The sequence below is a fragment of the Pygoscelis adeliae genome, unplaced genomic scaffold, assembly GCF_000699105.1.
Source record: "Pygoscelis adeliae isolate BGI_AS28 unplaced genomic scaffold, ASM69910v1 Scaffold24, whole genome shotgun sequence".
Lineage (NCBI taxonomy): Eukaryota > Metazoa > Chordata > Aves > Sphenisciformes > Spheniscidae > Pygoscelis > Pygoscelis adeliae.
In genome coordinates, this window is record NW_008824806.1 from 337134 (window position 1) to 355649 (window position 18516).

General features: G+C 39.4%; 1 protein-coding gene across 1 annotated transcript in view; it reads right to left on the reverse strand.

Moving 5' to 3' along the window:
- CFTR (cystic fibrosis transmembrane conductance regulator (ATP-binding cassette sub-family C, member 7)) overlaps positions 1-18516 on the reverse strand; it is a 125428-nt gene that overhangs the window by 65841 nt on the left and 41071 nt on the right. The window contains exons 5-12 of the mRNA XM_009324103.1: positions 18246-18356; positions 17039-17187; positions 15676-15787; positions 8125-8340; positions 7117-7206; positions 5541-5704; positions 4947-5072; positions 980-1226 (exon numbers count right to left, since the gene is read on the reverse strand). Coding sequence (XP_009322378.1) covers positions 980-1226; positions 4947-5072; positions 5541-5704; positions 7117-7206; positions 8125-8340; positions 15676-15787; positions 17039-17187; positions 18246-18356 — 1215 coding nt within the window. The remainder of the gene's footprint in view (positions 1-979; positions 1227-4946; positions 5073-5540; positions 5705-7116; positions 7207-8124; positions 8341-15675; positions 15788-17038; positions 17188-18245; positions 18357-18516) is intronic.

Below are 18516 nucleotides of genomic sequence, written 5' to 3' on the forward strand. Positions count from 1 at the left end.
CAAGGAAACAAGAGAGACAAGACACCTCCACTAACGCCTAGGGAATCTGAGAGTACAAGGACTGCCTAAATTGGGACCCAACAAGGCAGCCTTCTGAACGTCGAATAGAAAGGTTTATGGCTAGATTTCTCAAATTTTCTGCCCAGTTGAAAATCATAAAAATCCAATACCTACTTCTTATTCTATATTAAAGTTCAGATTTCTGATTAAGATCTTTACGTTCCATATTAGATATTTTTATCACACTAAAAATAATAGAATGTATATTTTACCAGAAAAAATCTATTAAATATGTAAAAAAAAGCCTAAGATTTCACCCTGAAATAAAATAAGAGTTCTTTTCCTGAGGAGTGATTTCAAAACAGCAGATAAGAGAGAGAGAGTTAATGAGAATTCACCCTGATTTGACTCTGCAGATAAGCCTCTCATGCTGGTATATGAGCAATTGATCTCAGTAGGTCAGGTAGGTAACAATTATTTGACCGGTACCTTAATTATGTTTGCTACTCATAATGAATGAGATGCACATTTGCATGAGATGCACAATCTCCGGCTGTTCTTGCCACTAATAGCTAGGAAAACAGAAGATCTGTGACTGCAACTACTGGAAGCCATGCTATATAAAACATGTACTAATTTTGTAATTTCTTATCTGAAGGAAAAACGTCTCTTAAGCACCACAACTCCTGATATATTTTTATTAAGTTCCTTATTCTGCAATGAGAAGAAATAACTAAATGCCACCGTTTCAAAAAAAGCAGCATGCAGGTAGCATGAGACTCTCGTGGTTATGCTGCCTGGGGAACCATATAACAATATCAAGATTTATAATGACATTTCATGGTGTGTAGTCAAAGCAACATATAGTATATTCGGAAAGTCTGCTTAAATGCTGCGCTTTTGTTGATCAACTGACAAGATAACATGCTATAAAGAATTAGCTTACGTACTTGGGAAGACTTTAGTGTATGTACCCTACCTGTATTTTGTTTATTGCTCCAATAGAGTCGTACCAGGTCTGTACAGACCCGGGAAACTGCCTGGTCACTGTCATTCGAAGAACAATGCAGAAGGAAATGGTGGTAAATATTTTTCGGAGAATAATTCCTTTAATCACAGCATATGGAAGGACAGCTAAAAACACCACAAAAAAGCCTGAAAAGAAGAAGGCTGAGCTGTTGAAATATCTCACATAAGCAGCTTTTCGGGTTAGCTTCAGTTCAGTTCTGTTAAAAAAACAAATACAAATAATTAGTATAGGATTCCACAGTTTACATCTTACAAATATTTTGGATGGAACTGTTGGTAAAACAATTAACTCAGAGGCTCATTCATCCTTGATATTTTCTAGGATTGCAGTTAAAAAGCAGGATCCAAAGAATTTTTGGACCTAAAAAATAATTGGAGCCAAATTTTGGCACCGATGTTCAGACATGTCAGACAAAATAACAATGATCTGTGTCATTATTTAGATACCTCATAAAACCACAAGCCTCTACAGTTCCTGGCACAACCATCCTTAGGCATCTAATGCTGTGGTATATGATACACTACCAGAAGCGTCATCCCATACTCATCTGGTCATCTAGGTAGATAACTCCCCTAGAAATAAGATACTTTGAAATGCCAGGTTTGCTATACATGACCATAAAAAACCTAAGAACAATCCACAATCCAATTATAGTGTCATCTCCTTTTGCAGAGCACCCTACTAACAGCTTCATCCATGAAGTAAGGTATCAGTTAACCTCAGCTTGAAGAGGTGGAAGGCAGAGGGTCTGCTCTCCCCCCTTCCTTTCTCCATAGAAGCTCAGTCTACAGAGCAGCTTACTGACTGCTGTGCAGTCAGGAACGTAACTGGTGATTACTCTTAGCTGCTTCCACGATGTCTATGCGTCTTACAGCAAGCACTAAATAAAAAGAGAAACAATCCAGCGAGTGTAATTCATTTTCTGAGTTGATAGCCCTAACTCACAGTGCTGAAGCTTTCTGTTGACTGCTCTCATTTTGACCTCATTCACTTCATGTTCTCCAGGTGCCCTGCAGCTCAGCTTTGCCTGAACAGAGGCATCGCTGCTGCAGTGAAAGAGCAATTGCTCTGCTGCAAGAGCCATTAACGGGGGCTAGAGATGGAGCTAGACCCCAAGGTGCCCATTAACTGGGTGAGTGCTTTAACCACTGGGGTACCGTGCAGAAGTTCACAGTCACATTCGTGATGGTAATACCTGGTGTTGCAAGGCTGAGCACCATAATCTTTATGTGTCTTCTGGTATTGAGCCAGTGTCTGCATGCAAAGTCCATCCAGGATATTGGAGCTGTGTGGAACCCCCTTTCAGCTCCACACTACACATGCATGAGAATTCCACATGCATCCAGCATCTTACCAACTTTTGTCAGCCAAAGTGTTCTTAAAAGTCCCTGACAGAAAATCTGAGCTCAGCCAGTTTTGGAGCAGGGTGCCTAGCACTTCTTGTTAAGTATGTATTTCACAAAAGAGGCCTGAAGAAAGTGGCCAGGCATGCAGGTCACCACCACAGTAGTAGCCACTGCCCTGGAGAAAGGGCCTTATAAGTCCCTCCAGAGCTTGTATGAGACTGTGGATGGCAGCACTGAATAGGGATAACAAAGATTTTTGGGCTTGCTGCTCGTCCAGTCCCACACAAACACCTGGGTAGAAGCTACCAAAAATCCCCCCAGTGCTGAAGCACACAGCCGCTACTCCAAAGAGGGAGAATCAAAGCACTAACCCTTTTCAGTACACTCCCAAGTACCAGCCACAAGCTGGCCCAGACACAAGCAAAAGTTTTCCAGAGGTGGGTCTGTCCGTGATATGGGCTTGAGAGCTCTGTAAATTAAGCACTCATTTGGGACAGGTCTTGCTGATGCAATATGGGCACTTGGAGAGAGGTATAAGGGACACTATGAGCCTTGTGCATGTATAGAGTTTAGACCAGCCTATGTCTGTTCTTGAAGTGATGCTGCAGGAATCGGTATAAACACAGGAGCTTGAGATTCTTTGCTTTAAAGATGTATCTTCTGCTGATAAAGCGTAGACACTTCTAACGTTGAGCTTCACCTTCTCCGGTGCTATGCTATGGTTCAGGGGAACAGTTTGGCACTGTGTTTTTTTACTTCTCCAAATGCATTGCATAGCCCATAGGAGTGTAGGTATGTTTATTCAGACACCTGTTACGAACAGTTATCAGTAGAGACTTCAGAGGAGACACAGGAGACAGTCCATATTGCTCCCTCTGAAGTGTCACAGTTCGCCAGGGAAGTTGGCCTGCAGCAGTGTTACACCTGCAGGATGGCCAGCCCTGGCAGCTCAAGTCTACCGGAGTAAGGGCACAGGTCTACCTAGTTCATTAGAGTTGATTAAACTGGGTTGCATCAGAAAATGCCAGCATGCAGAAGCAGTTTGGTAATGACTGAGTTATAACGCACTGCTGCTAAAATACAGGCATGGCTTCACACACAGGGTCTCATTTCCTACCAGCTTAACAAGCCAACTGATTGGGAGGCCCTGCAGAGGTGGCTCAGCAAGCAAAATTCAATTGAAGCCCTGACATTCCCAGGTTGGCCTGCTCTGGTGATGTCTTCATCAAGTGACCTGTTGGATCGCTCAAAAAAATATGGTATTTTGGTGCAGAGAAGTAGAAGAGAGATACTTTGATCTTGTAATATTGCTAGTATTCTTGTCTTTTCAAAATCCATGCATAGTATAAAAAAAATTGAATTCCAGCATTACAAAATTCACTATAAATTATTGTAGAAAATACAGATCATAAAATGACAGTCCTTTTTCCAGGTTTCTGTGACCATTTTGTGAACTAAACTTTATTTAACTCATGTCTACAGGATTTGCTCACAAGATGTGGTCTCAAATTTCCTAAAAGCAATGCATGTGACTAGTGACACCAGGAGAATCCTAACCTGGTTCCATCCTTGAGGTGGAACTCCCGGCCTGAATTCAGACTGAGTTTTCTCTCATCGTTTACAGCAAATCATTACAAATTTTAAGATCTTCCTTATTCTAAAGGTAAAGAACACTTCACTTTCCCTGGATTGTCTTTCAGAAAGCAGCTGAACAAGAAGGTGTTTGTGTAATAAAATCATTTAATCTCTTTTATTTACATGATAATATGACACATATTTCTTTTATTTTCCCAATCACACACCTGGCACAGAATTTTAATTCTCTGTAAAGGACTAAACAAACACACGGGACAGCTTTAGTGCAGCGTTACCCATAATCAATATGTCACTTCTCCTCCCTTCCCCCAGGACTCCCAGTCGGTAATGAAGACCTTCTTATAGCTCTCAGCTAACTAGGTTAGCTCTTACACCTCCTTTCTGCTTCAGGTCTGGTAGTTCCAGTTCAATCTCGGTATTAATTGAAGAAATAAGCATTATACAAGGCTATCTACAGACAATAAATGTTAATGCAATTGTGCAGGATGAACATATGAAGCTGCGCTACTTTCCTTTCACAGATTGCATGTAACATTTAAAACCAGCTTTATTGCATTTCTCATACAATGGCTGCAGAGGACTCATATTGTTTCCTCCACCGCAGAATAGGAAAGTCTGTAAGGCCTTAAGTAACCACCATCACAAAAGGGCTTTTTATTGTAAGGTGAGGATAGGGTTGGCCAGAAACAAACACAGATGCCACAATTGTTTTACCTGTGCAAGCTAACTACTGAAATATCATTATAACAAACGAGGAAGCAAATAAAAAAAATAAAAAAACTCACCTCCGTAGTGAACTTGACAAATTGGGAAAAAAACTAAGCTGCAGTGTGGGAATACATGGTTAGTTTATGGAGGATTAATATTTGTGTGCTTTACTTCTTAAGTAACAAGACCACAGGTGGTGTTCATAGCTACTTAATATTTTTTTTCTGAGCACATAAAAAATTTGACCAACAAATGAGAACACTTACTCACGGATGCTTTCAATCATTTTTTCCATTGCATCTTCCCAACAATAGGCTTTAACTGACTGTATATTTTCAATTATTTCTGAGGTGATGACAAGTCTCTCATTGATCTTTCCCGCCCTCTTATTCCTACAAAGAAAAAAGGCAGTAGGTCAAGCTTCATCTTTTTCATCCTGTATAGTTAGTTTGTATCCGATTACATCTTCTGAAAACACATTCCCTACATGCCTATGCTTAAAATGTTTATTTTAACAGAATTATTATGAAGAATATGAAAGGAATTATTAGAAATCTAATAATTGTTTTATTAAAGAGAAAATACAAGCTCTATAAAGAATAAATCACTAACAAGGAGTTTTAATTCTACCATGCATTATCACTATTTACTGCACATTAGGCCTTCATTTTGTTAAGTTTAGACAGCTGCTGCTAAATAAGTAAAGGCTTGTCCGTGACTTCCCCGACACAGCCAACACTCTTTGGACTCCTCTTTTGTAACAAAGTCATAACTAGAGACCCTTAATCAAGTGGTACAAACTTCTTAAACAAACGTGTTTCAGGAAAATATCTTGAAATATTTTAAAACAGTCTCATCACCTGTATTTCATCATCCTTTGTCCCAGCCAGGCTTGGAAAAAGGCCAGGACTATTAGAAAAGCAAGTCCAGAAAATGCAGAAGCTTCTAACATATCCCAGAGCAGTCCCATCAGCAGTGCCACTTGTAAAGGTGCAATCCATACAAAATGAGCCAGAGCAAGACCCTGTGGAAGCCCACAGCAGAAAATAATAGTAATACAAGTTACAGATGTGCTCTGAAAACTACATGAAAAGGAGGAAGTCATAAAAGTGACACTTTGAAAAATGTAATGAAGAATGGTACAAATATTTCCAGTAGTAAAACAAGTTTATAAAGGAGGATTTGTGATCCTGAGCACATAGCATTCTAGGCGTTAGTTATGATGGCAGCGCAGCAATACATATACATTCCACACCTAAACTTTTACTTTTGTAAGGCAAAGTTCAGTCTGCAATTGTCTCTTCGCTATGTACATGCACGAGGAAAAATCCCAGCTTTGTAAAAGTTAACAGCATTTGCCATCGATGCTGGCTTTTTCAACCACTACAAGATGAGAAAAATACACAGAAGAATCTTCTGAGAGCGATTTAATCTGATATAGGAGACAAATATTACTTTGGTGAAGAGATGACTGTTGGGTGAACACAACTAATTCAAAACAGATTGCTGCCTACTTCAGTCATGTTCCTTCACATTGGGGAGATTTTGGACTGAATCCTATGATCAGGCTGCACAGGGGTCTGTGTTACTGCAGCTATACTGCTGCAATGATAGCGCACTTGTCCTAGTTTGTTCAGCACTAGCTAACATTGCTCTATATAGTAATGCAGTGCGTAAAGCAAATACACCCTACATTTCCAGCCATGTGTCCACAGTCTCTCTGGTCTTGCTTCTCATACTACCAATCTCTGAAGCAAATCTCATACTACCAATGGGCCAATTAAATATACATGCTGAACAGAAGTTCATAGAGTTTCCAGTCCCCAAAGCCATTAGCAGGGATTTATCTCTGTGTCTTTAACGAAAGAGAAGTTTTACAGGAGACTCTGGAAGTGTTATCTAAGATGGATGTGTTGGGAATGATTCCTAATAAGGTCTTATATCAACACTTATTCAGACTTTTAGGAGAGTGGGTAATAGTAGCAACGGGATGCTGAACATCATCACTTGTTCAATGGCAGGAACAGACTGGATCACCTTAGTAAAAAGGTATGGTGGTCAGGAAAAGAGGATGGAAGGATTGAACCAGCAAGTTCTAACCTCTGTGAAACCAACTGCATAACCCAGAGGTTTCCTGGCAGGTTCTCACTGGACTGTAGAACAAGCATGTTTTTATGGTATACCTGGTTTTTAGGTTTCCTTTGCTAATCAGCATAGGAGATAAAGGATATCACAAGTATCAGAACGAGCATTTCCGTGACCATGTGCCAACACATTTTCTTAAGGTAGTGATTCATTTTATATCTACAATGAGCACTCAGTGCAGTCTGTCATTTATGCTCCTTCCTTCCTTCCTTAATATTTGTCATGAACAACTTGAAGTATTGCATTTGTATTTGATGGATCACCAAGTGGATTAAACAACCGATGACGTACCTCATCAAATTTGTTCAGGTTGTTGGAAAGAAGACTGACCAATTGTCCAGTACTTATTTTATCTAGAACTCTGCTTGACAGTTTTAAGATCTGTAAAAAAACCAAAACCACAGAAAAATGGCCATGTAACTCATCCCCATAAAACAATGAATAAAGATAAAAATAATAGGCAACGGTACAGAAATATAAATAACAATTCACTTATCTGCTTATGCTATAAAGAAAGTCTCATTAAACTTGTTATTTATGTCACTTGAATTTAATATAGCCATTAAATTGTTTTACAAATATTGATTTATTGACTTAGTCCTTGCTTTCTACTGCATATTTTATGTATATAGATATATATGCAAATGCAAGTTTTAATTAAGCATGCATGCTGTGTGCTGCTGTGCATCCTCAAAAATCTCCTACTGTGCCTATCTTGACAAATATTTTTGAAAGATGTGTTCACAGTGAGCTTTATACTAGAGTAACTAACGTGTTTGTTTAAATTAGCTGCTTTTGGTATTGGTAAAAGCAAACACCTTTTTAAATCTTTGGATTTGTGAACATGCGAGACATCAGTATCTGTTGATTCTTCAGGCTACAGAGATCTCACACAGTATCATTCAAACTCAATCCCTTCTACGTTATATTTATTGTTTCACTCTTCACCTCTAATCCTCTTTTGAAGATATTCTTTGGCCACCAGCATATGTTATTCTTCCTTTGCAATACACGTGCATAACAGGAGCAGAGTGGTAGAACAATTAAGGCATTTCACCACATATCTAGCAAGTCTGAACTCACACAGAGGCTGACTTCAGTCAAACCAGCTGTAGACGAGTATTTAATTCTTTGGACTTAGGAAATGGAGAGCTGTCAGGAACTGATGTTAGCCACATTATTCTTTTGTGTACTTTGTGTGCCTTGACTAACAAAACTATCAATCTTCCAACAAACTGGCCTAAAAGTTACGTAGGCTACAGACAGAGGTTTGGCTTTGAATGTAAATGAAACTATTACCTTCTTATAAATCAAGCTAAACATAGCTATCCTCATTTGCATTCCTATATGATGAAGACCAAATATAGCAGGGTGTATGAGTAGTGTTCTCACAAGGAAGAGAAGGCACAAGCCAACGCCCAGGTAGTAGGCTATGGATCTTTCATCGGAGTTGTCTGGATCGTAGGAAGCTATTATTCTTCCCAGCAGAAGTGGTTGCACAGATTTGGTGACTTCCTGCAGATGGAAACAAGAGAAAAATAATTTTGGTCAGTAGTTTGTTCATTTTTTTCAAAATGGTTAACATTTTAATTTCAAGTCCTACCAACTGAGATTTATAGCTTTATATCTTAAATGAGGAAGCCAGGTCTGTTTGCTGTGCAAACCACAGAAAGTTGCAGTAATTGCACAGGAGAACAGACAACTCACTGCTGTCTTAATCCGTGATGCTCCTGCAACTCCATCAAAGCAAATCTAGTTTGTGAATTTTGTTTGATCGTTTTCTACAAAAGTGACAACTGAGATAAGCTTCCACATTTACTTTTCAGAGTTGTAATGGATTAGCCGCATCATATGACTGAATCCAGTTTAGAGGCTGGATCTCTGTTTTGGCCCCTAGGGAACAGTTCTCACTGCACCTTACTGGACTTACAGGACACAAGAAGACTCAGAGCTCCTGTAATGAACACCAACAGAACAACACAGTGAGGATATAGCTAAAACATAAAGTAAATGGAAACAGCAACAGATTAAAAGTATAAACAATTTGGATCATCCTACCCAACAGTTCTAGACATTGTGTCCGGGGTTGTAACAAAAGCAGGATGAGAGGGCATAAATGGTAGGGGAGGCAAGTTTAATGAAAGTCCCCGGGAGAAACCAGTCCCTCCTGTACTGGCAGCCCCAGCACTTCCATTCCCGGGATGAGCAACATGGTACAGAACCAGAATAGGAGAGGAAAAAGAGGGGGTATCAAACTGCTAAACTGCAAGGCATCCAAATGATCTGCTATAGCCCTGACTTTACCTTAGCCTGCTATTACATTTGTCCCCAGCCTCCTTTTCTGTTGTAATTAAACCCCACTAGCGTTATCTCACCTTTGCCTTCCATTTCCCTTCACACCCCTACCATTCTCATACCTCCACTCCTATAACCTCATCCTTTTCCATCTCTGCCTCTTGCCCCCTCTTTCCTTCCCCAATCCTTCCCCAAGAACTGCAAAAATCATTGGTGTGCTGCAGTCTAACAATTTACCTCATCTTCTGCATGAGCTTCTGAAGGGTATGAAGTATGCTCCTTTGCTTCACTGTTATATTCGCTGTAAAAATACTTAGTGCTAAGAACTCTGATGCATGTCTCCTTATCCTTCTTTCTGTTGTGTCTCAGCAGAAAGTATCTGATACTTCAAAAATAGCAAGAAACTATTGAATTCTTTTTTTACAGATGTGTTAAATTTTGCCAAAAAGTTATTAGTACTGCCTTCCAGCTGAAAACCACACAAACCACCATACAGAGACTCAGAGAGAAGTGAACTAGTGAAGTTCAGCTGTAATTAATGTTTTACAGTAATAAACAGATTGGGAAAATCCCCTTTAATTTTTTTCCTTCTCCTTTGGATTCCTTTTGGTCTTTTATACAAGAGCAATCCCAAGTACTTCTACAACCTGTACTGTAACTCCTTTTGAATGTCACTGTTGTTGGAGCCGATATTCATCATTCACTTCTTCCACAGAAGAGATGAAATTTTACATCTCAAATAGCATACCTGTGCTATGCACTACATTTCCCAAATTAAACACCAGTCTGCCCCAACACAAATGCTGTAAACCTGGAGCCGGCTTTGACAAAGGCTTCACTGTTGTTAGTAGGCAAAGGGAGGAGTGTTTATTAAAACACACATGACCCAAGGCAGCTGTGCTTAGACCATCTGCATCCCGAAGCAGCAAACCAAAACTCCCCAAAACTCACAAAACACAAAACAGTCACCTCTCAAGGACAATGTGGTGCTTTCATACTCTCAGAGATTCCAAGATAAGCTTTTATATATAGGCTTAAAATAGCAAGATTTTTTTTTTTATTTAGTCTTATTCCAGTGAAAATGCCACACTCTGCTGCTGTGTTTGTTGTGACTATAAAGGTATTGCATACGTGCCTAGCTTGCTGGAAAAAAAGGTGATGTACAGACTAAGGGTAGAATAACGTCTGGCAATAAGCCAAATCATTTGATATCTCAGGGGGCATAAAAATCCACTGGTTTACAGTGAAGATTTATCAGCTTGCTTACCAAAGATATTCTTATCTAGTCTACATACAAATGAAAGCAGAACTACCTGGTTTGCATTTTTCCTCTTGTAGCCTCAAAATTACCCACTGATATAAACATGGATAAATAAATTGATTAGAATGATCGGCCTAAAAAAAGGAATAGGATTTGTGCACCTAACAGAAAATCCAGTTTTCAAGAGTCATGTTTTTCCTTCTCCTGTCCTTGCTCTTCCCACTGCATTCATCATAGGCCACTGAGAAACTCAGAAGTGTCCCCCTCAGAAATCTTAATTGAAAGAGCAAAGATCTGAAGAGAAATGAGAGTATGACACAGGATACTGTGCTAATCTGACCTGGTATGGCTGTTCTTACGCAATGAGAACTTTTACATTACGTGTATCCCCCATATGTTCAATCACTCTGCATTTGAAGACAATAATGCACATCTCTGTTTTGGCGTATGCCCAAGAAGTGCTTCGGGACTTTCATATCCCTCCCTGCCTCCTTACTCACACCCGTGACCTATATGCAAGAACTTCAGGAAATCCTCATTAGGGTCCTTTGGGATATGATACTAAAACCATTTCTAAGTTAATGTTAGCAGCTGCTGTGCCTGAGTGGAAATAGAGATTTCATGGGGATGAATATAAGAGAAAAATGTAAATAGAATCAAACTGATCCTCACGGCAAAGTATCCAATTTCTTAGCTGGTATAGTGCTAAAAAGCAAGATTTTTGTTTCACCACCATACCACCTTTTCTTTAAATTGCAAGACACATCTGTTGATGAGGTGAAGCATTGAAGCTGTTTCGAACAGCAGGGGAGCAGATACATTAAGTGCAATAACTCAACGTGCCTAACACAACACTATCTATGAGGGAGAGTCATAGTACTCTAGGGGGCCAGAGCGCAAGTGTCCACCCTGCAATAACATCATTACCTACAGCGTGTGAGGGGAAAGGGAGAGACAGAAAAACTACTAGACCTAATGAGAGCAAAGCTGTGATGCCAGTTGCAACGACAACTACACAAACAGCAGGGATGTCAGCAGAGTTTAAACCACACTCCAAGAAAGGTGCTGTGAAAATGGCTCAGGGATTAGACAAGAGAAGAGCTGAAAGGAAAGTGAAGTTTAAAAGAATGCACAACTTGGTTGCACCTATGCCAGTACGGCACAACATCCTGTCCCCGTTCAAATTAATGGCAAAGCTCCCATTCATTTCCGTGAGCAGGGCCTGAAAAGAACACCAGCAGCTTTAGCAGAAAGTTCTTCCTCTTGCAGCTTTCAATAAAATGAAGACTAATAATAACAGAATCAAGAATTTAAACTAAGATTTAATCTTTCCATGTTCATTGTGAAAGGTGCAGATTTTGTTTCCTATGTGCTGAATTGCACATGTCTGCGATTTCTTAAAGAAATGAAAAAAACCCCAACAAACAAAGAATATGACTCAAAAATCCTGCAGTCCTGTTCTGTCCTCACCTGGTCTAAAATTGTACTCCATTAAAAAATGTCCACACGGAGAAATCAACCCTGCACAGTCCCACACGTGCATGCCCACACACACTTCACTTGCCTGTACTCTGGGAAAGGAAGTTATCCTCAAAACGGCCTGCAAAAGCTCTCAGACACTGCTTAAGTTTTAACAGGAATCGAGAGCTTCAGCTGGCAGACTCTGCAGGAACGGCAGACTCTGCAGGAACACCTATTATAGTGTATGGTAGGCTAAATTTGTAGAACTGCTGGGTTTTTTTAAATACAAACCTGACATGAGTAAGGAGTTGCTGGCTTGGTGAGGAAGAAGGTTAAAAAATTAAAGGCAGTAATGAGATGGCAGAAGCAAACAAAAGACAGAATTGTGTAGGAGTCCACAAAGAAAGGGTCTCGTCCCAGAGAAGTCACCAAACAAGGTGAAGGAGTATAGAGAGAAGGCTTATTACCCAGCCCCGTAGATACCAAGAGGCCCTGTCCTAGATGGTTAACTGCCCTACCTAGACAAAGGCAAACGATTAATTGACTTGTCAACTTCCATTCTAGCCATGTTGCCTCCCACCAGCCCTGCGCCACAGTCAAACAGCCCAGGATTTGACACAGAAAAGCCCTCCAGAGTGAGCACAGACAGCACCATAACCATCACCTCCCCTCCTTTCTCCTTGTGCAGCCCCTGTGTAGCAGAAGGTAAGCGCGGCACATCTCTTTGAACCAGATCTGCAGCAGTGGCGACTTCAGACTGAGGTGAGAGGCAGTGAGAGGAGACCTGAGGCTCTTCCTTAGTGACAAGAGCCCAACAAGTTACAGAGACTTAAACTGAGAGAGAATAACGTTGGCTTGGGAGCTAACTTCTTGATTCCCTTATTTTAATCAGAATTTGTGTACACACGTGTGAGTGTATCTATCCACGAGAAAGAAGTAAAAAGATAACATGTAAAGAACTTTTTCACTGTAGGTTTCATTTTTAAAGTCAAGCCTTGGTGCTGAGAAATTTCAGAGTTGTTCTTTATGAGATAGATCTGGAGGACAGTCTAAATGGAATTGCAAAAAATTAAGGCATATAGATTTTTTTTATTTTTAATCCATGAAGCAGCATGACAGACTAAGGTACATCCTAAATTTTTTTATAGACTAGAAAGAATGTGAATGCTGCATTTTCAGGGAAGCAATTTACATTTTCTTTAGAGAATTTCTTCCCTTTTCTTTAGAGCATTTTACTTTGTGACTTTCTGATTCTATTACTGATACTCATTTCCCCAGACATGGTGTTACAAGAGAAAGAAGCAGTCAGTTTTTCCATAATACTGTCCTGGTTTCGGCAGGGATAGAGTTAATTTCCTTCCTAGTAGCTGGTACAATGCTGTGTTTTGGATTTAGGATGAGAACAAAGTTGATAACCACCGATGTTTTAGTTGTTGCTAGGTAATGCTCACACTAGCCAAGGACTTTTTAGTTTTCCATGCTCTACCAACTGGGAAGGCTGCAGGTGCACAAGAAGCTGGTGGGGGGCACAGCCAGGACAGCTGACCCAAACAACCAAAGGGACGTTCCATACCATATGATGTCATGCTCAGTATATAAAGCTGGGGGAAGAAGAAGAAAGGGGGGGACGTTCAGAGTGATGGTGTTTGTCTTCCCAAGTAACCATTAGGCGTGATGGAGCCCTGCTTTCCTGGAGATGGCTGAGCACCTGCCTGCCCATGGGAAGGAGTGAATGAATTCCTTGTTTTGCTTTGCTTGTGTGCGCGGCTTTTGCTTTACCTATTACACTGTCTTTATCTCAACCCATGAGTTTTCTCACTTTTCCCCTTCCAATTCTCTCCCCCTTCCCATCGGGGGTGGAGTGAGCGAGTGGTTGTGTGGGGCTCAGTTGCCAGCTGAGGTTAAACCACGACAGTTTCTTAGGGGAAAACCCAATCTGAAGTGAAATTGTAGTCCATTATTAATTATCCAAATCAAATTAACAGTGATCTAAACCAGAACATTTGCATCGTTAGCAGTCCAAATTAATACACTTATGAATATTTTACAGGACTTTCATCCCAGGACCCTAAATAAATTTACCTATTTTGTAATCTGCAAGATCAGCCTGTCTTTCACACAGCCGTGTAAACAGGAGAGACTCCATAGAAGTTTATTGGGGTGGAACCGTTCCAGCATAAAACTAGCAGAAGTCAGGCTCCAAGTTTGATGCTTAACTTGAAAACGCTCTTTGACCTGAAACACTGCCTGATGCATTAAAACTTTTCACCCTTAAAAAGTTCTCTTTTAATGCTGAAAAGTCTGCATGTAGTAAAGGACTTGTGTTTTAGTTTTCAGAATATTCTTATTTATTTGTTCCAAGCGTTTTATACAAAACTATTAAAACTTGAGGGTATAGGTGCTGTTGTGATTTCACTTAGCACACATCTGGCATGGCTGCCACAGAGCAGATTATGATCTTTCTTCATCTACCTACTAGAAGATCTACCTGGCTTGAAATTTCCCTTCTACAGAGGAGTCAGTAGCAAGTTCATGGGTGTGATTACAACTCCACACTACTCTCCCCTTCCTGCCTGGGAGAGGGGTCATTCTAATGGGCATTAAGGTTTGCTTTTCTATAACTCTGCTATTCTCTTAGAATAGCTCCTCGGGATGCTCGATAGAAAGCCAGAAGAAAAGAGGAGTTTGGTTTTATAGCAAACAACGTGAACTTCAGAGACATTTGTGGGTTATTTTCCATAAATTCCCCTTCCACTCTTCTTCTGCCCAATCCATGATCTTGAAAGTACAGCTAAACTAGATCACATTCAACACAAATGCCAGTGAAATTAGTTCCTTTCTGTATCAACCTTCCAAAAATAAAAATCTGGCCTAGAGATCCATCTCACATCTGAAAACACTGACTATCTGAGTACGTCTGACCACTTCGGGCCATTTGGGCTATTATTGCTGCAGTTTCTGATACCACAGCATTTTGAACAGAGAAGCATGGAGTTTAGCATCTCACTTTTACTACTAAATCGCAGAAACTTGAAAATAACATAGATGTTTAAGGTGCATATTGGTTAACAGTAATTTTCAGATTTACAGTCTGGCTATCTAACACACCTAGTGAGACGTCATTAATAATAAACTATTTTCACAGCTCGTAAGTCCAGTGATAGGATTGTCAAACAGGTGGCATTTGGTAAGTCAGGGTAATCCTAACTAACATGTTGGAAAGGTGATAAACATAATCAGTTCAGACTTTCACATCAAGTTCCTGATCATACACTTTGGAGCACTAATAGCACTAAGATCCAAGCATATTTCACATGGTTATTCATGCAGAATTGTTACCACGAATGAAGACAACTTGTTTATTGCAAACATAAACCTGAATAAAGCATTTAACTATGAAGCTGACTGATAGTCACTTTGACAAAATTGACCGAATCATGTGAAGTTGCACTGTCATTTGTTTTAATGTAAGGGTAGAAGATTCTTTAGAAACTTCTTAAAAACTGTAACATGAGAAAATAATTACTTTAGTTCAGCAGTGATACAAAAATTCAGGTGCTCTACCTGTACTTGAAGAAGCATATACCAGCACCTAGCACCACACACATTTCAAAATTATTAATATGTATGTTTTAAAGATATTAACACATTATCGGAAAATACTTTTTTTATGAAGGTCTCTGAATATCTCTCTGTATTTTTCATCTTTATAAGCAACACACAGAGCAAAATCTGTAGCTATGCACAGGATTCTGTATTAATTTAGCAATCCCTAAGACTTGGATCTATTTATGGAACACTAGAAGTTTACTGAAGAGAAGAACAAATCTTACCCCTAAATATAAGATTATTCCATAGAACATAAATTTCCAGAAAAAGCATCGTCGAAGAGCATTAATAAGTTTGGGTTTTTTCTTTGAAGTTGCCAGTTCTCTGTCCCACTCTCTGAAAAGGAACCAAAAAACAAGACCATTAAGTTGCGTGAGCAAATACATGGGTCTATGGCTCTGACATACTTCAATTCACTCAAGTATATCCAAGGAGATTTAGTGAAGGTGATTAATGAAAGAAAGCTTTGCAGAGACCCCAAAGAACGGGCCTTCATTGACTTGATGGATCAATAAAAGTTCAAACCTAGTTCAGCCACATATTTGGCAGTTTTAAATACTCAGCTATACATCACCCCACAGGGAATTAATTCATGAAAAGGTCACATTGTATGTTTTAAAGAAACCTGCTGTACTTAAGACCAAAGCACAAATAATAGGCAAATAAATGTTTTGGAGCTCTTCCAGTCTGCGAAAAAGAAAACACCAACGAAGCATCAAAAATGTGACTTTTCTACTGCACAGCATTATTTTTAACCTGTGTTGCTGGGACAATAATTTTCTATTCGATAATAAATTGCTGATCAGAAGCAATGCTATATACAGAAAGCATATGTTTAGTCAAAATTCAACTCACAGGTTAAAGCACTCCTAAGAATTTCTTCAGCTAACTCTTTTCTCCGTTTTTCAACAGAATATTAAAGAACTAGAATATTCCATCTATAAACTATCAAAATGCATTAAGCATACCAATGTTCTCAATACTTTACACCAGTTTTGAATGTGTGTCACACTGCACTTAAGTTTAATTGGATTGGCACAACAGCGCAGATGTGAACTGCCCCGGCACGCCAGGGAAAGCTATACCGGAGGCTGGGGGAGAGGGACCGGATTTAGGCAGTTGTACCTGTAAGAGTTAGTCCCAAGTGTAGCACAGTTTCTGAATTAGGACCCACTGAAACAGAGTAGAGAAGAGAGGAAGTCTAAATGAGGAAAATCAGGGCGTGATTTTTGCAGGAGCAATTAAAGTCTTTCAACAGTGGTATCAAAGGAAATTAAGAATTTTATTTTGTTGAAGAACAGCAGAATAGGGAAGTAACATTGAAACTGTGAGTCTAGCCTCACTAGTCAATGGTCAGATGTCACAGGTACCTGTATATAGTAAATTTAGAGCATCTAGGTGACACATCTGCACCAGGGATCCCAGTCAGCTCCAAAGGACAACTGTGTGCTGAATGAGGACACTCTTGAGCCAGTCAATGGGTGCAACCAGCTTGCGCCCAATGCTATTTAAACATTTTATCCCACTGCTTTTTAATGAAAATCGCAGTGTGATTTCTGTAAAAGTTATTTCATGAATCTTTCATACCTTTCTAGTTTTTCAGAAAGATTATCAGCAGAGTCCGCAGAAGGGATTTGATAAATATCTGACAGCTCCAACCGTCGTCTGTAACCCTTTCTCAAAATTGGTTTTGTCCATCTAAGCAGAAAAAAATAATAATTAAAAATCACCAGTTTCTGAGGTTAATTCTGGAGTTGCATTGTCTCACTCTGCATATTTTATCCACCGCACGCAAGTATGTCTATGTGCACAAGCACGCGCACGTGCACACACACACAATGACATAATATAGTGCAGCTCTGCATTATATTTACAAAACTATATTGACAAATATAACATTAAAAGAACAATTGCAAAACTGTTGCATTTTATCAATTTTGGGGTGGGATCATGCCCCAAACTTCCTATTCAGTCAGTAGCAGACAAATAAACAGGGGATTGAGACCCTTGTACTGTATTTCCAAATATGTGCTATGTCCATATAAATGAATAATAAATCAGAACTACTGTAAATTGGATGTGTAAGAGTCATTCCTACAAGACAGAAGATCTGAATGTAGCTTGAGCGTTCCTTTGACAGCTTACATTGCAGTATGCACTTAACAACACACAAGATCTTTCACAGGACTCCTCCTAAGATCTTCGAGTCCATCATATGTAAACATTTTGCATTTCTTTTTTCAAATTTAAAGGGCACGCTGAATTAAACCAAATCAGGAAAAACCTCTAGAATGGCTACTCTGTAGAAAAGATCTTTATAAGCCATTACTAATTTTATCGAACAATTCAGCTCCTGAAAGGCCTACGAATCCCCAGGTGCCAACTTGTACAAAATTTTGCAGCAGGTTCTGTTCAGCAATCTTTTTGAAAGCACAGGACTAAAACAAAACATAAACAAGCAACTATAAGAACTAATAGTGTATTTTGAAACTATTTGAGTTTCTGCTTTACTGCCATTGTTAAAAAATATTTCCTTCAAAAAATGAAATGCCTGCAAAAGAAGTAGCTTGTGCTTGATTGCTGTCATGCTTCCATATGTAAACACAGTTTGCAAAAAACAAACAAACCATGATTTATGATTATGATAAAAGTTATGATCTGCAAAACCTCAATCGTCAGAATTTTTTGTTTCAAATTCTCTTTATAGACAACAGTTAACAAAATTGCAAAAGAAATGCAATAATGTTTCCCATGGTCACTTAGACAATACAAACAGCTTATTGGAGATGCTTACCCGTATGCCTGTAAGAACATGTATCATACACACAAAGTAATCCACATGCTCAATTGCAGCCTCTGATGGTGCAAAGAGGTTGATACAAAGGTAGAAGAACATCATTAGATGCTACATGAGTGAAAAAAGACCTTAACACAGCAGTCAAAACCTATTTGTGTGCAATTGTGTGCACACACATGCACACTCTAACATTTACTTTAACGAAGTTATGAATTGTATGAGACACCAGTCTATGATCCCCATAATTCAGTAAAGCACAAAGATATTT